Here is a 26,677-nt window from a genome sequence, read left to right as displayed (position 1 = left end):
GGCAAGGATAAATAGATTGTAGATGGCATGCTTTCTCGCCTTGTATTTAAGCTCATATAAGCTTGGTTGAAGGTCCTTTATTCCAGTTTACAACAGGGTTATCATGCCTTTCCTCTTGTCATCTTAATTGTAATAAAAGAGCTGTACTTCTTGCGATACTTGAGCATTAGCCCAAAGCTGTGTTTCTGAACAGAAAGACAATTCTTCCTATTGGGCTAAAATAGCATGAACTCTGCTGATTTGGGGGGGGGGGTTAAGTGTTTGGTTTTCTTTTTTCCTTCCCGCTTGCTTCTGGAAGCAAAGTGACTTGAGCTTCAGAGTTTAATATTTGGAACATAAATGTATTAGTTTTTCTTAACTTTTAAGTCAATACTCAGCTGAGGTGAAGCGTGATAAAGCTAGCACCCAGAAATAAGGGAGACATGCTTACAGACCTCGTTAACAGTGGGAGGCTGGAAGACTTGAAGTTTTGCAGACTCAGATCTCAGCCTCCTACACATGGGGAAGGTAGAAATGAGAGGCAGATGAACAGTTTGATTCCATACTATGAATTATTAATCCACACTGTGCTGAGCTGATGTAAAGTCAGGAGGGGTATCTGTCCTTAATGTATGTGGCCTACTGCCTTAAGCCTGTCCTAGCTGTCTGCATAGTCTGAAAGATCTCTTTTTGAGTAAAAGCAATATATGACTCCCCAGTTTTGGTGTGCATACTGGTTATCGGTAAATTTGGATCTCTGTTTAAATGAATCTGTATTTTTATAAAAGTATTCTTTTTATTTATAGAAAATAATTAAATTGATGTTGAAAAGTTTTACATTAATAAAAATGGGGGGGGTTGTATGACTCATATTAATATTCAGTGGAGGGGTCCTATTTTTTTTCAAATACAATATTTCTTCAAGGACTGGTTGAGTGGGGTTTTGAGCAGCCTGGTCTAGTGGATGGTGTCCCTGTCCATGGCAAGAGGGTTGAAACTAGATGATCATTAAGGTCCCTTCCAACCCAACCCATTCTGTGACTCTTTGTTTCTGTGATTGCATTATAATTAGAAGATGATTTGATTGTTGTGCTTGTCCATTCTAGGTACAGAAATCCAGAAATAAGCAATTACGTGAGCTATTTCCAGATGGATTTAGTATTCATCATGCTGGAATGCTGCGACAAGACAGAAATTTGGTTGAGAACTTGTTTTCTAATGGACATATCAAAGTCCTAGTTTGTACAGCTACGCTCGCCTGGGGTGTCAATCTTCCTGCTCATGCTGTTGTTATTAAGGTGAGAGCTTCCGTTACTCAGCACACAGGTATCTGTCTTAAAAGAAACCTGTAAAGAAGCATAAGTAGCAAGATCTTTATTGTGGGTTTGGGGCCTGGGGTGGAAATGTCTGGTTGACTTGAAATGTTATTTATATCTCATTAAACTGATTCTGTCCAGTGGGAGTCTAGTTTGTATAGTAAAGATTTAAATATATCAAAGATTATGAAAGGATTAGTTAAAGTACACTTCTGAAATCATGCTATATTTGCCTAATTTCAGTATTCAGCTCATCAGGATTATATTCATGTGTATTTATGTTAATTTTTATTAACTTTTCCTCAACCAGGGAACACAAATATATGCAGCAAAAAGAGGCTCCTTTGTTGACCTTGGAATTTTAGATGTCATGCAGATATTTGGTCGAGCTGGACGGCCTCAGTTTGACAAATTCGGAGAAGGCATCATTATCACAACTCATGATAAACTCAGTCATTACTTGACTCTCCTTACTCAGCAGAATCCAATTGAAAGCCAGTTTCTTGAAAGCCTTGCAGACAACCTAAATGCAGAGGTAATCTTTGATTTATTTAGAGAAACTAGCAAACTTTAAAGGATTAATATTATTTCAAACAAAAATGCAATATTGTCACACTTAAAGCATATAAAATGGAAATTTTATTGTTACTGGTAGTCTGTAGATGTGAATGTTTAAGGGAAGTGAACTGTTACACGTCTGAAAAATGTTGGAGGACTTTTACAAAAGATAGTAGGTATTAGAACTAGTACAAAGGGTCAAAATACCATTAAGATCAAGCTATAGAAACACAGTATGTACCCTTTAATCAGACATGCTTTATTAGAATTTAGTAAGTTTTTTGCATAACTACAAATTAAAATCCACAAAAACAATTAAAGCATGTCTGTATATAAACAAACTTGCTTCACGTGGTTCACTGCAGAATAGGAAGAATAATGCACTTGACTTGAACTCTTCTCTTTGTTCTCTTTTACAGTGGTAATCAGTTGTTTATTACTAATAGCGAGTTTCCAGTTTGCTTCAGTTTAATTCTTAAAATGCATTTTCCTTGAAAATGCTGTGCTTGTATTAAAAGTACAGACCTCTGTCACATCGAAACTTAAAGATTCAAAAGCTTTTTATTGTAATAACTAATTAAAAATATGTATATACAAAAACCTACATTTATTACGGGGAAATCTCAGAAATTTAAACATACTTAAATGAAGAAGAGAACATCATTTTTCATTGAATGGTTTTGTTTTGTTTTTTGTGGGGTGGTTTGGGATTTTTTTTAAAAGGAAAGGGAGGCAGAGAGTGAATTTACATTCATTGAATATTTTATGAGGAGAAAAAACATTAAAAATCCAAAAGTAATTCCATTTTCAGTATAAAAGAAAATGTATATTTGATTATAGTTACCCTTCAGAATTCTTCTCCACTTCTTCCTTTTCCAGTGTACATACTGCAAATTCTTAGTTTTAAGTCCTAGGTATTTATATCACAGGAATTATTTAAAATGGCTTAACAAAATACTTACAGTGTAGCAAGCGTCTGCTTATATGTTTTCGTACGTTGCTGTACTACATAGCAAACTAAGGTACCAAACTGGTGCTATCACAGACTCTGGTGCAGTCAGCACCAAAAATAAAACACCGAAGGTGTAATGGACCTGGCTGTTAGAATACAAAACAATTTTAATTTCTCCCAGGCTTGTGATTTTAACAGCAGTTTTTAAAGATAGTAGTATCTTCTCTTCTTTTTCTTTTTCTTTTTCTTTCCCTGTGTTTAATAGTAAGTACTTTACTAGCTTAAAAGCTATTAAAAAGAAAATAATCACTGAAGACTTGGCAAGGTAAATACCATTCTCTACCACCGGCTGAGTATGTCCAAATGGATACTTAATGGGGGGGGGGGCATGGGGTTGTATCAAAAAGCAAGATATTTGAGGGAAAAAGGGCTCTGTGAGCTTAGAATTGTCCACAGTAATTATGAAACACTGAAAACTGTCCAAAAGAAAAAGGAGTTTCAGCAATTTCAGATAAGAGTGACAAAAATAAAATAATCCTACTCATGTAGATTTGTTTAGATTTTTACCTAAAAAGAAAAGGATTTATTTGTCTGGGGAAGTATATATTTCTGCTAAGTAGTTTCTTTTCAAGTGTATATGTAGTACTGAAATTCTTCCCAGAAGTAGAAGAAATTTCAATAGAAATTTAGTGATTTTAAACAGTAATTGAGTATCCAAGTTGTTCTCTGAAAAATACTGCTAGTAGACACTGAAAAAAAAAAATCAGTTACATTGACGATGTAAATTTAAGTAGTTAGTCCTCCTGCTCTATTAAAACAGTAAAACTAAAGCAGAGAAAAAAAAATAATGAAATAAAACAATAGTTCCATTTGATAGGAGGTAGTCATCTAAACTTATACAATCAAAGATATATAGGAAGTATAGGATATATAGTATAATAAAAATTACTTCTAAGTGCACCTTTTCTACCACAGGATTTGGGATTTTGAGGGAAGTGCAGAAAACTAACAAACTAGTTTAGACAGAACTATTTCTTTTCAGTTTTTATGTAATGGTACCATTACCTGAAAATATCGATATACTCATGGCATTCAATAACTGAAGGTTCCATGGCTGCAGTTCATTTACAGCAGCTGAAGATGCAGTCAGAGTTCTGTTAATTGTTGTGTAAATGATTGTTAGTAGAAATAACGATGAAAAATGCTGAAAAGCAATAGAGTGACAAGAGCATGAAACCACCATTTTTTTTGTCCTCTTATGTGTGATGTTACTTATCCTTCTGTCTTGACATACAAGAAAAATTAGCACCTGCCAGATTACAGGAAAGCAATACTATGAGCAGTTAGGACCTTTTGTATTAGGGGGTTTTTTTGAAAGTAGCTTTGTAATTTCTTTATAATTAAACTCAGTCTAAACTTTCATATATGCTGATTTGATCTAAGTTAGTGGAATCCTCCAAGAAGGATACAGGTGTTTTAGAAAAGATATTTATCTGGAGGTGACTATTACATAAGCTGCAGCATTCTGAAAAAAAAATACATTTTAAAACTTATGCCATCATATTTATCAGTAGATAGTCTTAGGAAGTACATCCAATTTTCAGGACCTTTAATAGGCACTATACCTTTGGCAGTAAGAATAGCATTATATGGAGACAAACATATGTTTATTGACTGATCTGTTACAGAGATCTAGACGGTAAGTTGATGACCACTGTCATCTTTGCCATAGCAGAGCCTGTTGTTAGGTCCTGGAAGTCTGCACTGATATAAAATAAAACTACATATTTTAGAGGCAGAGTCTGCTTTTATTACAAGTCATTCATGAAATCAAATGCTTTTGCCATTTAAAGGACAGAAGCACCACTGAATTGTTTGACTTCTTAATTTACTACAGACACATTGGCAGCTGAAAGAACAACTAGTAAAATGAAGGCAGCATTTGGAAATATGGGAAGACTCCATGTTTCCACAAAAGTATGAAGTTACTTTTATCTAGACCAGGTGTCTTGGCAGAAATAGGTAGCTACACAGTCACTAAGTGGAAACTAGATACTTGAATTTTGTACCTGGGCTTATGAGGTGCAGGAGTGGAAATTTGGGTAATGAAAAAAAAAAAAAACCAAAAACTAGGGTATTTTTACTTCCAATTTGAAAATTAACTTTCTAGAAGCACAAGATTTTCGGAGAGGATGGTCTGAGGAATAGAAAGTAACACGCTAGTTTGCCTGCACAGTTCAGACAAGAAGAAAGACGAATGGGATATTATATGACAGAGTTTTATGAAAATAATGAGTGACATGGCTAAAGATTGCCTCTCTCCTGGGAGAAGAACCAGGAAATATTGACTAAGATGAGTCAGTGGCAGTTTCAGAAAACACAAAAGGATGCCAGAGGGTTGTTTAGACTGTGGAACTCTTTGCTGCAGGGAGTTGTATCTAAAAGGTAGAGTAGTTCAAAAAAATGTACGAAAATGTCATAAGAATCCATTGAAAGATATCAAATGCAAAGGCAGTACCTTTAACTAAAGACCCTGAGATGTACTACTTTAAGAATTTGGGAGAAATTTATATGATGCTTGCTTTTCATTGCCACATTCTCCTCTTCAGCATATGCCATTATCTGATATCAGAGGCAGCACACTGGCATTGATGTCACAGTGTGTTTGTTCTTAAGAAAGCTACAGATTGGGAGAAGCTGAAATACATACAACTTCATTAAGCTGACACCAAAGTTAAAACTTTGAACATGTGTTTCAACACCTCAGTCCACTGAGAATTCTCTCCTGCAGATTACTTTTGAGGTTCGGTTCAGGGCAGGAGTTCTTCTGAAAATGAGCAGAAGAAGAGTAAATGGTCAGCAATGATCAACAGAGGCATGGAGATGCCCTTTTCCTTTTCTGCTGAAGTAGTGTCACTGGGCATAATGAAATGTAAAAAGGAATAAAAAAGCTAGCTGATTAGGGTGATTAGTTGAGAGGAGCGAGTCCTATGTCAGTTGACCAGCTGGCAGACAGAGGGTACCTATTGCTGTATTTTCTGGATATACAGGAAGAAAGATAAGATGCAAGGGATGTGGTTTAATTAGACCATAAACTTTAACTTATCTGGGAACTATCATCAATAGCTCATATAATGCAGGTCACCATTCCTTCCCTAATTGTTTCCACCTGATAGAGCCCTCCCTGACATCCACAGCTGGACCCCAGCTTGTTGCTAGGATAACTGCTTTCTCCAGAGTATTTGGAAACTGAGAGTATTTGCAGTGCCAGACAGTAGGCGTATCTTCCCTAGGGGTTGCATCTTTCCTTGCATTTACCTACGATTTTATTTTGAAGCCAGGAATGTAAAAAGGTGTTTAGCTTGGACAAACCTCTTGATCTATTTTTTGCTTTGAAAGACTGAGCAACTCTATAGTGGTTCTCAGAAGAGACGCAGAAAGCAAAAGCAAAGCTTAGACTGAAGTTTTCTCTGTGGATATCCAGAGCCCTGGGGCCTGACCTCACCTGCACGAGAACAGCAACCTCATCTGTTCTCCCCTCACCTTCTGCTGCGTCCAGATGGTAGACAAGTTATTTGGGGTTAACAGAGAATGACAACTCTGGTATCGTTCAGTTGTACTTATATATAGTCGTTTGGTCACATGTGACTGGAGGAGATTCTGTCCCACTCTGTCTGTTCTTGTAGCATTAAGAAATTATTTCAAAAGCCATACAGGAATAAGACTGTAATCGCTTCAGATGCTGAAATGGCAATTCAGAATACATGCGTTCCCAAAGCAAACAGGAAATTGCTTGTTAGGTTGTTAGAAAGATTCCTTGCTTCCTTACCGTAACAACAAATATTTGATTCATATATAGAAACTTTTCATCTATGTAATCTGAATCAGTCATGCAAATATAACAGCAATTAAACATCTTATGTAAGAAACAGTGTATTATGTTATATAATACATGCAGTACATATTATCAGTAATATTTTTATGCCCTTTTCTAATCTGTATAGGAATATCAGAGAGAAAAACTTAATTTTTAAAAAACTACTCCAAAAAGCCATGCTGCTTAGATCTGTTTACACTTCTTTAAAATCAAAAGTATCTCCTGTGAAATACTGTTCAACTTGATAAAGTTTGTGAGATAGCATTTGTAAAACAAAATTAATGGAAATGCAGACTACTGAGCACACCACTTGATGATGGTGACATCAGCCATTGAACAGTTAGTTGAAAATTTGTGATGCTGATGATTTTTTTCATTGAAAATGACACAGTGAGTTGGATTAATATAATGCTCAAGTTTTCATTTTATCAGTGCCACACAATTATTTGTATTTGAAAGGTTACAAAAAAAAAATTTTTGTGATTGCTAGTGAAATCAGACAATACAATGTACACATAGCAAATATTATACTATGCCATCTGTAGCTAAATACCTAATAAATGGTTGAGCAAATGCAATTTAGAACTTTTTTCTTTTATTTAAATAAAATATCACCTTGTCTATTTACTGATTTTATGAATCCTACATGTCCTGGGTCTTAACAAATGCCTTCTCCCAACTTTCTAAAATATTTTGTTTCATAATTACTCCTAAGTGTATTAATAGGATAAGGCTCATCATACTTAATATTTTTAACAGAAGTATAAATTTTCAAACAATTCATAAGAACTTTATATGAACACTAGATGGCAGCAAATATTTAGAAGTTGCTTTTTTCTTTTGTCTCTTCGTATTACTCCCTGAATATTCGTTAAAATTGGGGGCGGAAGGAAAGCACAATTAGATTTCAGTACCACATTTCATAATCATTTTTCCCCCCACATTTTTGCTTTAAAATTATGAAGACAGTTAATTTGTAAGTAGTACAATCAGGTATTTGGACAAATGAGGCAAAGAAAATGTGGGGCCTTTTTTTGTTTTCATTGTTAGACTTCAGTGGTCTCAGTAATGAGAATTTTATGTTTTCAGGACTGCAAAATTGGTTGGTTGGGGGAAAATATTACTATTAGACTATGTTGTTATGCTCTTTCAAGTTGTGTCCTGAAAGGTAGTTGAATCACGGAAAGAAACCAAATGTTGACATTAACCTGGGTAGCAAACTGAGCAATAATAACCCATGGGCTGTATTAGATGTTTTCACTGTAGTAGTCTATAAAGAACTGAATGCTTTGGTTGCTACTTCAGTGCATTAAGTACCTATATATACTTTGAAAAGACAATACAATGGCGCTTGCCCCCACTGCCTTATGCTGTTGAACAAACTATCACTTGAAAAACGTGAGACACAAAGCTTGGGGTTAGTCCATGCTATTAGTCATTGATATCAACAAAGTTTTCCCAGATTTAAGTTATTGTAACTCAAGGCAGATTTCGCTTGCGTTATTATTTTCTACTAGATATTTATGTTCTTTCAAAAAAGAATATCTATATGCTTTTTAAGGTCTAGATGCTTAGATCTGAACATGCATATGAAATCACTTACAGTGATTGCCAAGTCTCGTGGGATGTTTATATGAAATCCAAACACCAATAAAACAAAAATAACTTTAAGAATTTAGTAGTGGACTGCAAAATTCAGTAAAAGGGACTTCTGCTTGTTTTAGACAGCCAGCAACAACCAAAAAATATTTGTTTATGAGACATGCAGGAAATATTAAATTCTCCTGGTAAACTCAGGTTAACTGGAATTATGCAGTAAAATGATTCTCATTAATTTAACCAATACAAAATAAAACTGAAACTATGAAGTGAAAATGTGGGAGGGTAAATAATTTGGTGCTAGAACTATTGAATCAGCAGAGAAAAACACTTAGAAAAAAAAAAACTGATTTGGTATACCCGATTTAGCCTTGCAAAATAAATATATATGTGCATATTACCTGTTCAATTTTGTTATGTTTTTGTTTGATATAAAAAAAAAATGTAGCAGGTACCTGTTTGTTTGGCGTGCTGGCTACAAAAAGAGAAAACTATTTGTGAAAGCTGTGTATAAAAAGTGTGGAAAGTATGAGGGCATAATGAAGAAAATCCCAAATATTATTGGTACTATTTGGTTTAGAACTTAAACCAGAAAGTATTTTTACATTGATATGAAAAATTCATCTTTTACATGTAGATTTTTTTTCTTAAAGGTATTGTTCTTCAGATTACCATGCGTGTATTCACTAAAGTTGTTTTATTTGTTTTATTTTTATAATAAGCTTGCTCAGTATCATCTTTTGATCGTAAAAACCATAAGTGGTGTAGGAAAGATCATGTGGATCACTGTATCTATAATAGTTTGTTACAAAACATACCACATTATTAGATGTTCATAAGATGAAGATGAATAAAATGGTTAAGGTGGTTGTCCTATGATTATTTTACAATAATTTACTTTGGAAACATACTGGCACTTTCTTTAATCTAGCGCTAATGCTCTGAATTCCATATGTTTTCAGCCAAATACTTGTATTCAGATGTGAGGTATACATTTCATTTTGTCTCTTTTCCTATTTCCAGATTGCTCTTGGAACAGTAACTAATGTGGAAGAAGCAGTAAAGTGGATAAGTTACACTTATCTTTATGTACGGATGAGAGCAAATCCATTAGTATATGGCATCAGTCACAAAGCTTATCAGGTATAAAATGCATTTTAAAAAAATCTGTAACCTGTTCCGGGTCTCTAATCCTTCCCTGATGTGAGGATAAATATTTGCTATTTCTACTTAACCTGACATCAGCAATTCCTTTAAAGTGCTTAGAAAAAGGAAGATGTTTTCTGTGGTGGAGTATTTTTAACACTAAATTAAAAAGCCCCTTCTGTTCACATAAAAATACCTTTTAACTTGCTGAGTTATGCTCTGATGGACAACATTTGTTTTTATCAGGCAGTTACTGTAACTTAGCCTATTGTCAGTGTTTCGGTTTTGTAGGCTAGATATAAATGATAAAATAAGCATTCTTGAGTTACTTTCTTTCTCCCAACCCGTGTCAGCTTTTGGTTTAGAATGTTTCATCCAATGACATCTTGTAAATTATAAAATTATATTTTTAATTTTTTTTTATTATTATTTCTTGTGAAGCTGCAGTGCAAGTAGATAGGCTATTGTTTAAGCAAGCTTCTGCAGACACCTTTAGACCTCTGGTCATCTCAAATCTGCTTTCTATAAAAAGCCTTACAGTACATTACCGTATGTTAATATAATGGTATATAATACACATCACAAACTAATAGAGATATGGAAAGCAAAAATTGCTTTGCTAGTGAGAAGAATGCAATTGCCCTATTCCTAGAAATTCCTTTATTTTTATCAGATATTTTTCATCAGTGTTATTAACAAATTTCAGATTTAAAGAAATACAATCGTGGTGGTAAAAATAATGAACAAGAGTTGCACCTCCTCCCCTTGCTTTTGTGTTTTTATTGAGCTGCTGAGAAAGTGGAGATTGCCAGCACTTGTCTTTTCCTGCCACTAACCTCCTTTCCGCGCCTTCAATTTAGTAGGCTAATTACAGACATTCCTATTTTTGTGTTAAAGCAGTAACAAATTATATCAGTTTGAAGTGTAATACATTCATATAAGAGCAAAACCAATGCTAATGCTCTTATTTTCTATATAAACCAGTTTTAAGGTTCTAAGCTAATATGTTATAGACAGTATATGGATGTAATAGTGCCAGATGTGGGCATAAGCAGAGATTTGAACACTTATGCCATTCTATTCCTTTGTTCTAGTTATAGGTATCTAGTTTTCATAACGGTATCTTACTGTTTCTTAGTAATGTTGCAGCCTGCCATTTTCTCTCTGTTTTGTCTGACCATCAATGTTACCCTTTTAGAATCCATATATCTGCATAACCATTGTGGGTCACACTTCCCAGCTGTTTGGTGGGGCAGAGAAGATGCAAACTCATTCTCCTTTCCCTTCCACAGGTGCTCACCACGTCCAGTAATTATTTTAGGGCACAAAAGGTCTAGCTTGTCCACACAAAACCGTGTGTTGTACTGCACAGGGAGACGAGGGCAGGTATGCGCCTGCCATGCACCGACACATTCTGCACGTTGCTCCTGGGATATTCCTGTTCACATTTCTTGGCTTTGCCCAGGAGTAGTCTTCTCCAGGCCTACTGCTTTGATTTGTGACTTTTCAAGTTGTTTGCCAGAAGGGCCAATAATGCCTCTTACTGAGTTTGGAAATTGGCCAAAATTTATGATGAAACAGAGTGAAAGGAAAAAATGGAGCAAATAATGAGTGTTATATTAGTGAAGCCTGTGATATGAATTACAGGCATTTTCTTATCCTTTCAAGGTTCCAAAGGAAAGATGGCTAGTTCTTTTTAAGGTACCTTCTTTGTTTTGTCCGCTTTTTTATTACATACTTTGGTATTCCCACAGTTATGAAAAGCTTTTTATCCCCATAAGCTGTATGTTTATGTTTAGAACATCTGTAGAAGTTAAGAGGAGCTTGTCCCCAACACTTCTTTCAGTTAGCTAAAGTAAAAAATGTGAATACTAATGTACTTGACCATGCACTCTTAAACTTCCATATGTATACTCCAGATCTTCTCAGTTTATTGCTGTGGACAGGCCAAGGCTTGCTTTTAAGAGTGTGGCTTGAAACTGTTCTAGGCAGAGTCATGTACTCTGTGGGATTTATAATTATTCAAGTTCAACAAGAAGGATGCTAACCATGGATTCTCTAGACTGGAATATTATTTCACAGCGTTTTCCAGTTGGTGACCTTTGTATTTCTAATAAATGTGTTAGTCCACTGTTATAGATTTAGCTTTTTTATATGTAAGGCAAAAGATTGGCAGGTAATTTGACTGCCAAAGTGTTTTGATTATTTTTTTTTAATTTCCCCCCCTCCTTAGTTTTAAGAAATGTTAAACATCTGGCATCCTGATCTTTTTATTTTTTTTTTTTGTGTGACTGTCTCTGCTCTGAAATCTGACCTCAATGCACAACTTACTATTGAGAAAAGCACTCTAGACCTTTACCATCGTAGCTTTTGACTCAAAACTAAGGCAAGCCATAACTAAGGAGAAATAGTTTCAGAGTAACTGGCAAAGATGAGGGGATCTTGCAGTTGCTTTGTAGCAACTATGGCTATGCTCGTCTGCAGCTTTACTAAACACGAGATGAAGCACTTCAGCACAAAAAGGAAGCTGAATCCTAGCCCAGGAAAAACCAGAGCAAGCCAAGGCATAACAGTTCTTAAAGCCTGCAGTCTTGGTTATGCATGTATCTCTGGTGCAGATTTACCAAGAGGACTGATATGACTTACTCTGTAGGAAATCTGAACTATACAACCCCTGCAATAAGAATGCTGCTTGTGGACTAGAACAGAGTTTCAGTCTTTTTAAATTTGGTGTCTAAGCATTGCTTGTGTAATTAGAGACATATCTCAGGTGCACATACACCAGAGAGTTAATATGAGACTGAATCCCTTTCTACTCTTCCTTGTCAGTCTAGGTATCCCAGGTGCATAATGTGGAAACACTCAATTATACTGCAGTCTTACTCAGATGTGAGGTTTGCCCAGCCTTGTACTAATGAGATAATGTTCATTATTACTTGGACAAAACGTCCAAGTTCCTGAACATTGATATGAATAGAAATGGCATTGTTTAGTGTTTGATAGGAACGGTTGGACTTGATGATCTGGTGGGTCTCTTCCAACCTGGTTATTCTATGATCTGCAGGTTTTCAGACCATGTCCACATTCTAAGCATGATCAGATGTTCTATGATCATAGGAAAATCCTTGTGTGCTTTCTATGTAAATGTTTTTATGGTCCATCTATAACTCAATAACTGGAATATCCCAGGTGACATACCCAAAGCTTTTAGGAATGCTATTTTTTTTTTTTTTTGCTAGCATATTTCAGCTGTCCAATTTTAAGCTTGTTCTGTTTGGGATACAATTAAAGCCACCTTTGTGTCGGATATCGAGGCAAGGTATACCTTCAGCCGTTTTCACAAATATAAGATACCATAAGATTACGTGGTTTTGTGAAGTGGTATCGTGGTGATAATTTCGTGAAGAATACACTGTCATTAAAACTTCTTTCAGAAACTGCAATGGAAATTTATTTCGTAATCATGCTACTGTTTCCTAAGTATTATTAGTCTTCATTGTATTGATAGTCTCGAAACATTGTAAAAGAAACCTTATTCCAATTATTTTGTCCTGTACAGACAAGGTTTGGTCAATAATGTCAATTTAACTGTTATTAGTGAGACCTCAGGAAAACCTTGACTTAATAACTGTACCTTCCTTTTATTTGATTTCTGGCTTTGTGTCACTTGATTATCTCAATAAAATTATATATTTAACACTTTTTTTTCTTTTATGCAAATAAATGTGTATGTTTTTTGTCTAGATGGATCCAGGTCTAGAAAAGCATAGAGAACAATTGGTAATTGAAGTCGGCAGGAAACTGGACAAAGCCCGCATGATTCGCTTTGAAGAACGAACTGGGTTTTTTTCTTCAACAGATTTAGGCAGAACTGCCAGCCACTACTATATTAAGTACAGTACTATAGAGGTAAAATATGAAGTTCCATTTCTGAGGGTTTTGGGGTTTTTTTTCAATCTTTTTAAACCTATACCTAAAATAGTTACAAGATATTACAGAATATGTATCTGATTTGTTCAATATATTTTCAAATCGCATTTACTGAAATTGGGAGAGAGAAAAAAGAAAGAAGTTAAATATATAGCAATACTGAAAAATTTTACTTGCTGTGAAGTGAGATTTGAAATTTCTCTAGTCTCTGGCTTTTAGGTGAATTATGAGAAACGTTTTGATATCAACAATGTGTGCTCCCGTTCTCCCCTGATAGCATATTCAGCTGTAGAGTCTGATAACAGAAAAGATTTTCTGAATGAAAATCCTATCAGGTTGCTCACCTAAAACAACTTTTGGTACTGTAATCAGATTATGTTGTAAATGTGTCAGGAAGAGACGTTTGTACAAAACTTTGTAGTATTCATAGTATACGCATTCATCTTCAAACCTTTCTTTTGCAGGAAATAAGTTTTTTTTCTTGAGTAAAAGCTGGTGATTTGACATTAATAATTTTTAACTGTTTATTGTCACTATGTATAATTAGTCTTACATATTTATTCACTCAAACATGTCCTAGACTTTTTTTGAAATGGCTGTTAATTGCATATCTCTTGATTTTGAGCTGCCCAGGTGTTTGAGGAAATGTTCTTCTGAAAATGCTGAGAAGTCACTCTGGAAATTGTTCCTGTTTGAATTGCAGCACTCTAGTCTTCCAATAACTGACTTACATTTTGCTTGTTTAACTTGGTTAACATATCTTTCTTTTGTGCCATAAACATGTATATGTTTATTTTCCGTGTTAAATCCATTTGTTTTGTTTTTAATAGACTTTCAATGAGTTGTTTGATGCTCATAAAACAGAAGGTGATATTCTTGCTATAGTATCAAAAGCTGAAGAATTTGAACAGATAAAGGTAAAGTTATATCCTTTCATACAAAAAATATGTCTTCAAAGTAGACATGTCTGTAATACCACAAATAGTGTCTACAGACCGTAGTTTTGTTAAATATTAGGCACCCTTTTTTTAAGGAGGCATAATTGCCAAGAACTATATCTGCTGTCATTCGTATTTATATGTGGATCAGCTTGAACTATAGCGCACATTTAATAACTAGTTACGAATCTTTGGGAATTCCTTTTAAATGCTTCTAAGAACTTTTCAACTCCTCAATTATTAACAGATGAAGATAAGTGTCCATTGGAATGGTGCACTCAGGGATGAGACAGTTTTTCTGTTTGAAGTTTAAACAATTATTTGCTTTATCAGACATGAGGTAGGACTCACTGAAGTTAACTCTGTGGTTTACTTCATGCAGGAAACAATATTAGATTAGCAGAATGGCAAATTCTGATAAATTATTTTCAAATTTGAAATCTAGAACGATATTATAACAGATTTTGTTGTGTAGACTAGAAGATTGCCGTACTAATCATATTCAGTTCAATTCCAACCTCCCTTTTTGCCTCCTGTGAGGGTAGGACCCAAGACAATACATTGCAAGCTGGCATGAGCTTGTTTGCCCATGCTTCCATCTCATAGAGGTGCGATCCAGACTCCACGGGGTTTATTAGCTTGGGCTCACTGCCATTTACCACAATTATACAACTTTCATATCAGAGTTGGCTCTCATTCACCTGCCTCTGTGAACTGGCAGTATGAATCCCTCACCATCTATGAATTTACATATTTGCACACGTTGTCTGAGTATTACCATCTCTTTATCTAATGGAGAAATTCTATTTTGCTATAATCTCTTCTATTATAGAAGATAATAAGCAGTGAGGTTTCACAGTGATACTTGCAACGTTTTCCAAGCTAGAAGGGATTTTATGATAGTGATATTGCTTTACTAGGTCTAAATTTAGCGTAACTGAATATTGATAATGAAAGCATATGGGGAATATGATATGATATGCTTCTATATTTGTAACCAAGTTAGTAGTGATGCTTCTTGACTAAAGCATAGTTTTTCTAGATTGCTTTCTCAGATTTCAATGGTATGGCATCAGTACATCATCATTTCCTGATTTTTGTGAATTTTTTTGTTGTGCAGCACTGAATGTTAAAGCTGGTAACTGATTTGCACAATAATAACTCGGGATTTACTCTGTGTGAAACAAATTGTGACTTTTGTTAAATTGTATCATGTCTCCATAATGCCTTTAAAAATTCTGTACTTTGAGATAAATAAGCCACTAGTAGCAGAAATACATATCTGGATTTGACCTGTGCTATGATATGCAAAAGCAGAAAAAAAATATCAAAAATGCTGTCGTAAGTAGAGCATAGTATTCCCCTGACACTAGAGTCATCCAGGATGGTTGCATTCTTCATATTTTTCTTTCCTGTAGGACCAGGTACTGAATAGTTCAGAATTTAAACCCAATTGTCTTAGGGCCTTTGGTATGTCAGGTAGTCAGGTCCAAATGAAAATTACTTTCAGCTGGTTCCCTGCAGGGACCAAACATTTACCCTCTTTAAATAAGTTTTACACTAACAGACTATCAGTAAATCAAAGAATATGTAGATTTATGCTAGTTTTGCCATGTAAGGGTCATCAGTTAGAATGTGAAATGTTATGCATTATTCAAACCATAGATATGAATATTTCTTTACTCATATTAAGACTTAATCTTATTAACAGTGAAAATTTTAATATCAGGAATCATAGTACTTCACAGTTTTGAGTTAAAAATGTATTATGCCACATGCAAACTATGTAACTATAATGAGTACATTTAAAGTTAATTCAAGACTGCCCTAATCCAGATGGACAGAGGTTTTATTCTGGTCAAATAAAAAATGAAATCTCATCAGATGAAGGATAGCAGGGTCAGAAGATTCAATTTTTGTGGCATATCAAATTTTTCTATGTCAATGACAACCTTAATAGATGGTGATGAATAATAAAAAGTAATTGTGTCACTATTAAGATAGTTTCAATTATAATCTATTAGCTACATTGTGGAAGATATGGGTTTGCTGCTTTTTTCTTTGGATTGTTTTTTTTTTCCTTAAAACTAGAGACTCCATATAAAAGTAATATAACTATGTTATAAGGAAAATTTTATTTCTGTGTGAAAAATGTTATCAAATTGCTCCAGCCTCTTCATAATGTATAATTGTGTTTTAGGTAAGAGAAGAAGAAATAGAAGAGCTGTATACCTTACTGAATGATTTCTGTGAACTTCCTGCTCCAGGAGGTGTGGAAAACAATTATGGAAAAATTAATATCCTCCTTCAAACATATATTAGCAGAGGAGAGATGGACAGCTTCTCCCTTATTTCAGATTCTGCATATGTTGCACAGGTAAAAATAGTGATCTTTATGTATAAGTTGCTATCTTCTGCTGTTTTCATTCTCCTAGATATTTACAATTATGTAAGAAGGCCTTGATCTGCAACTTTTTTGTACATTTTTATGCAAATTGATTTGAAAATCAGAGGCTTATGTGCACATGTGGTATAAGATTTAAGTAGAAAAGATTTGCAGAATCCTATCTTGGGAGGTTATTGCATTTTTGTTGACTAAAAATGTTCTTTTTGTTTGTATTACCCCTGCAGTATTATTATATTTAGTCATTCTACCTGTAATTGCAGTTATGTTATTCTTAACTTACTGGTTTTTCTTATAGATCTGAAAAACTGTTGCAATCCATTTTTACATTTTGTGTCCTTTAATACTTCATTCTGCAAAACATAATCTGTGTTTTATTCACATGCACTGTTCTACACAAGAAAGATGTGCTATCACGATTTTATTGCTACATGTAACCATGCAAATTTACATATCAGTCTATGTATTCGTTGGCTTGATATGACACCTGAATGGTTGATATTTATGCAGCATGTTTAGAATAATAAGAGAATAATAAGAGAACTGCAAGTCTGTGATACAGAACTGCTTGTGTACACAACTAGAGCCTATCTTAGAAAGAAACAGCTGTTACTTGAAAGTTTAGAATTCTGAATGTCGAAGAACTCAGAGTGATGAAATGTTTGTAGGCATTCCTATATGTGCAACAATAGCAAATATACAAAATAGATTATAAAGTTTTACCTTTTAGCTCATTCCATATCAGCAACATGTTGCATTGAATCATTTTTGTCTTCTCCTTACAAAAACTTTTTGGAAAAAATGATTGTAAAATCACATTTAGTTGGGACTAAAGATGAGAGTTAAATATTCAAAAGTTTATGTATTCTTCAGCAAGCTTTTCATACTAATGTTACCTTCTTCAGAAGTGTTTACATTTCATAGCGCTTATGGGTATAAATGAGAAAATTCTCAAATCATTGTGATACTTACACAGCAAGATCATTTTCAGTATGATTCTTTTAATCTTTGCTTTCAAGACAATGGCTTTTATTTGTCTCTCTCAATTATAGTATTTTTAGTGAGGCAACATGGTCTTCTCAGATCTTCATAAACCGTACATGTGGAACCAGTGATACAATTTGTGAATTTTCTTAATTGGATAGTGACTATTAAGAAAATAATTCATCCTTACTAAGTAAAAGAAATGTGCTTCTTTAGTAACATGTGCTTCCTATCACAACCAAATAGTTTTCTATTTTTTATTCCTGTTGGCATTGCTGAGCCAGTAAAGAATGATTGTATTCTATTCAAGAAATCAATCAAGAACAGAATTAGTAATCCAGACATAGTAGTGGTAGGAAAAAAAAAAAAGAAAGAAAACAAACCATGCACCAAAAAACTTACAACTTGATAAGTTTATGAGAGGAATATCATAACTTATGTTTTCAGACTGACCTCATTCAAGCTTATGTTAATAATTAATTTTCCAAGTCCAAAGCAGATTTATACATTTTGGTTATACGATAGTCTCAGAAGATAGTGCAATGTTAAAAAAAAGTCACTACTTTTAAAATTTTTTGCAAATGTGAAATTCAGTGTGAAAGGGGATGCCGTTGTGGAAGCACAACTGAATTGAAAAATTAAAGCTTAAATTTCCATATAAATTGAGTTTGCAAGTGTATGTTATTTAGGGGAAGGAGGAGGAAGATATTAAGTACAGTAAGTGAATTTGTTTCAGAAGTGATTGGGACACAAGAAATTTATAACTCCTTAATACTAACATAACTGTGATCAAAATTCTGTGGCAGACCTGCCACTACAACTTTAATTAGTTGCACATGTTTCTTTCATGATTTCTGTAGGCGTTCATGAGGTAGTTCAGCTGCAAGACAGTGATGGAAAAAATAGTTTTCAAGAATGTTTGAAATAAGTTTGAAAAGAAAAATCTATTGTTATGTTTTGTCAAAGATGAGTCTATGAGATCCTTTTCATTTTACAAAGAATACTTGTGAGAATTACAACATTTTTGCTTTTTTTTCACTCTCCAGAATGCAGCTCGTATTGTTCGAGCTCTTTTTGAGATTGCCCTTAGGAAACGTTGGCCTGCAATGACATATCGACTACTGAATCTCAGCAAAGTCATTGACAAGCGGCTGTGGGGCTGGGTTAGCCCTTTGAGGCAGTTCTCAGTGTTACCACCATCAGTCCTCTCAAAGTTGGAAGAGAAGAACCTCACTGTAGACAAGATGAAGGACATGAGAAAAGATGAAATAGGTGAGAAATCAGCAATGTTGGTCTGCTTAAACTATTAGTGATAAATGGGGAAGTTAGAACTAAATCTGAGCCATTCATTGATACACCCACTCTGGTCTGGAAGCCATGTAAGCACATTAATATAGTATTGTAGTCTGTCCAATAAACAAGATTTATTCAGTCTCCTTGGCTTGTAATCTGGCACTGCTTTGAGGGTAAAGGTAGCCCAGCCTATGTCCTGCCAACCCCAGAACACATGTGGAATGGAGATGTATGTTGATATGTATTTACATGTATGTGTTTGTATATAAATATTTATATTGACCTGTGCTTCCCTTGTTCACATGTGCTTGTTCACATTGCATAATACACTGCTAGAAAAAGTATGTTTACTTTTTTTTTTGGCCTTCTTCTGAACCACTGCATTAATTTTCACTGAACAGGGAGAATTCATTGTCGCTTGTGTCATTGCAGCAAAACCTTAATGCAATTTTTTAAAGGATCTGACACTTTGATAATGAGAAAATCCACAAGCATACTGATAGACATAATGACAATTTCTAGTATGTATGTATAAACTGTTGTGCATAAACTGTCCACCAGCTGATTGAAATTGAAAAAAAATTTGCTTGTAATGTGTTTCCTTTTCCTTTCTTGGTGTATTTTTCTTATTCGGGCTTTCTTTGCACCTGTTATTGCCAGGCTGTTGAGAAACAAACTGCCATTTTTAGAAAAAAATGTAATTTTACAGTAAAAATGCAATTCGTGTTCACAGATTTTTAGAAGTTACGACCTCTGACTTGATTTTTCCTTCATTTGACAAGAGAACTACATTCCTAATTAAGTTTTGTTACATACATACATAATTTAGGTTCAAAAAAGTTGAATAAATATGTAAAATTTTTCCAAATTAGAGGCTGTATTTCTATTTAATAAGTTAAGCCAAAGGACTGTAAGAAGATTTTAACAGCTTGCTTTAACTGTATGTTATAATATATCGTAATTTTAAATGTATTCAAAGTAAAACATTTTATCTGAAGTGCTAGCATTATCGTGCTTTTCTATTCAGAAGTATTATAGCTTTTTTTTTCAAATTTGCTAATTTGTTGTATATTTTTGCAGCCTTTTTAATACTTAATATTCTTTTCCATTAATTGTATCGGCGCTTTTTTTTTTCCTTTTTTTCACTATACTTGCCCTTTGAGAAACAAGAAATTTTGTGTTGAAGTACAAAACCAGTTTTGCTTCCTCCAGCATAGTGGAACAAGTATTGACAAATGGGAATGTATCAATACACACCTATAGAATTTCTTCTTTTGGTTTTTATTAGCTTAGTTGCAAAGTAGATGAGGCTTGGGATTAGACTGTGAAAATACGTCTTTGCTGACTATATGCAATATTTCATGTTCTTCAGCCTTGTAAACATCAAAGCAACTTGACTGTACATCCCTGGGAAACACAGTTGCTTGACATACTTCTCCCTGTCTAGCCTCTTTCTGACACCAAGGGTATGAAGGAAGCGCTTGCCTGGCAGTCGCCTTATTTTTGTTTGAAGTCAAGGCCATGTCGAAATGAGAAAAGCCACAGCTTCCAGGCACTGCCTTGTTCTCTAACTCCATTGGGCTAATTTCATTCTTAGTGAACAGGAGCTATCTGGCTAATTCAGTCTGTGGCCTAGGGAGAAATAAAAGCATCGGATGAGTGCCAGCTCTCTTAGTGAATGAAGAGGACGTTGTGTGCACAGATCCTGGATTCCAGTGTACCACAAATTGGTCAACACCAATCTGTGCTCTATTGCAATGTAACCATGGTTTTTCCAGAAAACCAAGAAATCACTGTGCTGTCAGAGATAAACAGTCCTGGTTTTTCAGAATACACAGAATCATTGTGGAATAAGCAAAATTTATTCTTCTTTTGTTAAACATGCTGATTTTCTTGAACAGTAAGCCTTTGTTCAGAAAGTTTTAATACTTACTAAATGCAATTGATAGTTTCTCATAATCTGACTATTTAAAAAAAAAAAGGAGGGGGTGGAGGGGGCAGAGCTTTATAATATTTTACAGAAGCTGGGATAGAAGCCTCATTTTCCCATAGCAGATAATTGTACAAAACTTCAGTGCTGTCTTGTACAAAGCACAGTTCACCTCACACATCGCGATACAGAAAGTGAAAAAGTATACATAAGCTTATTGAGTCGTATCTATGAATATTTAGTACCCACCTTTATTTAACACAATTTCTCAAATTATACCTCTAACTCTAAAAGCTAGTCGCTGTGCAAGTATGCTTTAATACTGCATCTGACACCAAGTTGTACCACTATAACTGGTTTGGGTTTTAATAATCCACTTGCTGGAGGTGTACTTGTTTTATTTTTAACAGTGAGTACGTATGACCATTACAATTAGAATTTAGAATATACTCCACAGAATTATATAAGCAATTTCAGTTAAAATGTGATAGCTCAACCTTCTTTCCCTAATTAAGCTACAAGTTTTTCAGGGGAAAAAAAGGAATCATTGGTACATATGATGTTTGAGATTAAAATTGAAGTGGAAGGGAACAGAGACTTCAGCTGCAAAACACAAATTTTTTTTTTAATTAATTAACTTTATTTTCTTAGTTATCATGGCTGTGATAGAAAATAAAAAACTTTACAAAATTTGATTTTTCCTTTGTCTCACTTACACACGGATGTATTCTGAAAGAGCAGAGCTGCTGTGAGATCTTTATTAGTTGCGTGCATTTATAAGCTGTTATCTAACTTTATTCAATTTTATGAAATAAAACTTTGAATCACTACACTAGAATTGTAGAAGTTCAAATGTGTGCCCTTCATTAAGTAAAAGGTCAGTATTCATGTTTTAAAAAAAGGACTATATGGCTTGGTAAGAGCCCGGTCAAAAAGTCAGTAAAGGAAAGGGAACTAGCTTGACATAATATGTTTTCAGTGTGAATTCCTAATAGTTATTTTAACCCCTTAGTTATAGCCAGCTGGGGGGGGTTAATACGGATTTTTCTCTACTCTAAATTGCTAATTCAAGTTAAGTATTACAAAATATTCAGACATGCCAGGTCAAGAGAGTCAGACATTTATGCACCTAAAAGAAAAACAAGCAAGCAATAATACTCCTCTCTGAAAGCCTATTTGAAAGTCGGAGTTGTATTATTTTTCCTGAAAATGCAAATTTGTTACACCGAATGTTTTCTTGGCAGGTCATATGCTGCATCATGTGAAGATTGGGTTAAAGGTAAAACAGTGTGTCCATCAAATCCCCTCCATCATAATGGAAGCAACGATTCAGCCAATTACACGCACGGTGCTCCGAGTTCGGCTAAACATCACTCCTGACTTCACGTGGAATGATCAGGTAAAAAAAAAGGAGGTGAAGGAAGGACAGGATGCATTAATTTAGCCTCAGGAAAGGAGATGATCACAGGGAGTACATAGCTATTTGGATAAGAACAAAAGTGTTTATTTAGCTAAAAAGCAAAGTTGATAATAGGAATAGAATGACCTGTAAGACTGTTGTTGAAGAAGGCACCCAACAATCATCTTTTTCTCTCCATTAATTGTTCCAGGGTGGCACTGTTTGCAACACATGGGAGCAAGTGCTTATACTCAAAAGTTATAGTACTCACACACAGATTTGAGTTATATGTCCAAAAAAGAGAAGCAAGAAAAAGGGAGGCATGGATGGCTCTCTGAACTGTGAATGAACGTCAAAAGTAGAAAATAAAGTCTTGATATACAGTTCATGTATCCCAAATTCTGCTGCTCTTCATGGCTTTACAAATGTACATTTGCTGCATCAGTGCCCTTTCTTCTATTAGGACTTCCTGAACAGAAAATCTGGGATATGTTTGGAATTATTCTCATCCGTATTTTATGGTGCAAATTTATATGAAAGGATTTGTACTAGTTGCACGTTTAGATATACCCACACCCTTTGATTTATAATCTGTTCATTAGAAATAAAGATAAATCTAAATTAAGTACAAATGTCCACATGGGGGCATTGTATTGTTGCTGTTTTTTCTGAAACTTTCTACAGAAACAAGGCAAAGAAACCTCAATGGGCATGCATGTTTTTCTTTTTTTACGCTTAGGAGATTTATGCCTAAGATAAATTACTCTGAAAGGCGGATTTTAAATATCTATTCTTTTATTTTAAACTAAATTTAAAATCTCTTAGATTACAAATATACCTTAATCACAAGTAAATTAGAGTTTTATTTCACAAACATTTATATTATTTTAGGATTTATTTTCCCAGCGTAAAAGCTTTTTCTTTTCTTTTGGAAGTTTCATCAAGTTCTCTCATGAATGGGAGATTAATGTTCAAAATACAGAAAGTTAGATTTTGTTTGGTACCTGGATTTGTTACAGAAAGACTTCAATGGATTCCTAACATGAATTATAACATGAAATATTTTTTAGTGCCTTATTTGTGTTCAATACTTCAGGAGGCAAACAAGCATTACTTTTTAGGACTGAAATAAGTTTTTATTATTCAGTCTTTCATCCATATTACCTGTAATCTGTTAAAGAAAAAAAAAAAAAAAAGACTGTTCTCCATGTTAAACTGTATCTTAATACAAAGTAATTTCTCAATTCACTTTTAGATTTTTCTACAACCCTAGGTTCTTCTGTATTTTTGCAATCGGAAAAGGGGACTGCACAGAATTATACTCTCTTATTTTGATTCTAAACTTCCAAAGTTATAGCAAAACTTGCAAAAATCTATTTTCTGCTCTGACCTTTAGGCACAGTTTTCTTAATGATTGTTTTGGAAACACAATCATTTTATCAACTCAGCTTATGGAGCTTTTTTGTGTAAATTTGTGTATTTGTACTCCTCAAAACTTGGAAAACATTTTTCTTCTTTTTTTATTTTTGTAGGGTAGCTGTTGATTTTCTTGGGTTTTTTTCATCAAGTGAAACTTCTTTACCAGTACCTGAATGAGCTGTTAAATTTTAATAGTCTCTAGAAATGAATAACTGTCTTTTAAATTCAACCATCAACACTCCAAAACTGCTTCTCCATTGTCAGACAGTGTTTTAGCAAGCTATTCAGAAGAAGACTATAGAAATGTATAGTTGGAGCTGTAATTGATACAAAAACTATCTACAAAAAAAAAAGATCCATCCAAAGAATGAGAATAGTCAAAAAAAAAGACCCCAGGGTATTAAAAATTTCAATACCATACCTAACTGAAATATCTAACTTAGCTAACATTTCATGGTCTTAAGACTCATCCTTTATCTGGATACTTAATTCTAGAATGATCTCATCACAAATTTTGCACTTGCCTCTACAAGATAAAGAAGATATGTTTTGGTAGCCGTGAGATACAATATGGCTGCAGTTTTCACTGCTGGGAGCCCTTAAGTTCGTTAAAAGTGTGTGTGCCATATCCCCATGGAAAATTCTTATTATATTGTTAGAAGCAAGTAACCCTTACTGTAGCCAGGAGGAGTCCAGAAGAAATACAGAGTAATGCAACTAGTATTAATTAGCCAAGTCACATATCAGACATGCAGTTTTAGGGCAATGGTTGTGTCAGTTCTTAAGAGCTCCCCAGAGTTCTCAAGAATCATTACTGGAGAGCATGTTCCATTACCTGTTCCCATGTTGCCCTTCTTTCCCCACACAGTTTTGTTACAGGACTCTCCAAAACTGAGAGGCTGTTGCAGATGATAGTAGAATTTCTAAGCTTTGAACTGTATCGCCTTCCTTAATTCTTCTTTCTTCTCTTAAATTCTCCTAAACCCTGACGAAGTAATGGTCTCACTGTCATTTTTCGAAATGTCACCTGTGGTGACCTGTGTCCTTTCAGTTTCACTGCTTCAGTTCCCAGTGATGCCACTAGTGAAATTCAAATGTAGTGAAAATGAATTACAGTCTTTACTGTCCATCTACTTATCTATTGTGTGATCATGTTAAAAAAGAAACAAAAGCACCTTAATCCTGTGCGTAGTACATACTTCTGTCTTCAAAAGCCAGTACAGACTGTTTTCCAACACATGCAGTACTGAATTATGCTGAAATTAATGTGCTGAAAATACCAGACTTACATAGCATTAAAATTGCCATTAGAAGCAACTACATGCTTTGTGTTTTTTCCTGTTAGCTAAAGTTTAGGAATAACTTCAGCTTTTTTTTATCTTCATACTGGTTTTATATCTTCTCACAATCTTTGTCAGAAATTTAAGAAATCTATGTATGTCTTTCATACTCCTTTACTATGCATTTTTCTTATTTAGTAGATATCGAAATAAAATGCTTGCACGTTGGCAGAAGTCATTTATTCTGATTAAAAAAATTTTTAAAAGTTAACTGAGCATCCCACCTAGCTCTGATTTGTGGCTGGCATTGCAAAATAAGGTACACAACAAAGCAAACAAAAATCTATGATGGAATAAAGTGTTGCCAGATGGCACAGGAATCATCAAGGGCCAGTTCTATTTATGTTCTCACTTCACCTGTAGCAGTGACTCTATCTACAGCTTTCTACTGTATCTTTCTAGATGGGAGGGGAAGATAGAGAGGTAGAGTGAGGAACGTCACAATTCAGTGTCCAGTTTTTCCTAAGAGACTATATTTGATGGAAAAATGAGCAGTGGATAGCAAAAGACAATCCTCTATACAGAGTACGAAGACAGAGGTACCAGGAGGAAAAAGGAAGAGGAGTCTTTTCTTTAGGAGCCTAAAGGAAACTCTGGAAGTCTGGTCTATTTATAAACAGCTGGTGCATTAGTTTTAGTTGCATTTGTATCGTGTCCATTTATTTTATATGTACCTTAAGCAAACTGTTCTTCAAACATAGTCTTTAGGCAGACTGATCTTATTAGAAATATGATGTTACTCTTACTTTCAATCTCAGTGTTTCTGTATTCCTTTGTAAGCTTACATCATTTAGAAATATATCAAATATAGCCAGCAAACCTCTAGAACCTGATTACGACTATAACAAAGTTATCTTTTCTACTATTAAAGGTACACGGCACTGTTGGAGAGCCCTGGTGGATTTGGGTAGAAGACCCTAGTAATGATCACATTTATCATTCAGAGTACTTCATCATTCAAAAAAAGCAGGTAATGCATTTCATTCAGAATCTCATAGTGTGACGAAAATAAAGTTAGTAAGATGTGCATTTGTGAGGTCAAACAGTATTTTGACCTAAGCAGGTTTTCAAAGCTGTAGCATGACTTTCAGGTGCACGTCATAAGCTTAGACTTCCACAACGATGTTTTCTAATTTCTTATGTCCCTTTTTCCCCCCTCCTTGTTTGGTGGGACAATTATTTCCAGGTGAAAAAGAGAAAAGCTGTATTTTTTTCCTGTTAGAGAAAACGATGAAGAGCTAGCCTTATTTTTATCTTTTGAAGTCCATGGAAACAAAATCCATTCCCAGTTGTGAAATATTTTTACGAAAATGTGAACATTTTGCACATGGAGTTGCATGGGTTTGTGTTGGTAATGTTTATGGAAGTCAGGCAAACTATGATTTTTCAAGTTACTGATTTGTCTGTGCAGTAATTATTTTCTACATATTTGCATTAGGTCATTACTAAAGAACCTCAACTGCTGGTGTTCACAATCCCAATTTTTGAACCTCTTCCTTCTCAATATTACATTCGAGCTGTGTCCGATAGATGGTTAGGAGCAGAGGCTGTATGTATCATAAATTTTCAACATTTGATTCTTCCAGAGAGACATCCACCCCACACAGGTAACT

General features: G+C 34.5%; 1 protein-coding gene across 1 annotated transcript in view; it reads left to right on the top strand.

Annotated features, from left to right (window-relative positions):
• The window catches only part of LOC138717797 (activating signal cointegrator 1 complex subunit 3), a 277,866-nt gene that overhangs the window by 174,868 nt on the left and 76,321 nt on the right, over nucleotides 1-26,677 (top strand). Inside the window, exons 15-24 of the mRNA XM_069851636.1 lie at nucleotides 1,086-1,277; nucleotides 1,606-1,830; nucleotides 9,305-9,424; nucleotides 13,172-13,336; nucleotides 14,188-14,274; nucleotides 16,496-16,672; nucleotides 18,730-18,955; nucleotides 22,151-22,305; nucleotides 25,936-26,034; nucleotides 26,503-26,671. Of these exons, the coding sequence (XP_069707737.1) occupies nucleotides 1,086-1,277; nucleotides 1,606-1,830; nucleotides 9,305-9,424; nucleotides 13,172-13,336; nucleotides 14,188-14,274; nucleotides 16,496-16,672; nucleotides 18,730-18,955; nucleotides 22,151-22,305; nucleotides 25,936-26,034; nucleotides 26,503-26,671 (1,615 nt within the window). The remainder of the gene's footprint in view (nucleotides 1-1,085; nucleotides 1,278-1,605; nucleotides 1,831-9,304; nucleotides 9,425-13,171; nucleotides 13,337-14,187; nucleotides 14,275-16,495; nucleotides 16,673-18,729; nucleotides 18,956-22,150; nucleotides 22,306-25,935; nucleotides 26,035-26,502; nucleotides 26,672-26,677) is intronic.

This window comes from Phaenicophaeus curvirostris, chromosome 2 (assembly GCF_032191515.1).
Source record: "Phaenicophaeus curvirostris isolate KB17595 chromosome 2, BPBGC_Pcur_1.0, whole genome shotgun sequence".
Lineage (NCBI taxonomy): Eukaryota > Metazoa > Chordata > Aves > Cuculiformes > Cuculidae > Phaenicophaeus > Phaenicophaeus curvirostris.
This window is presented reverse-complemented; position numbering and strand designations above follow the sequence as displayed.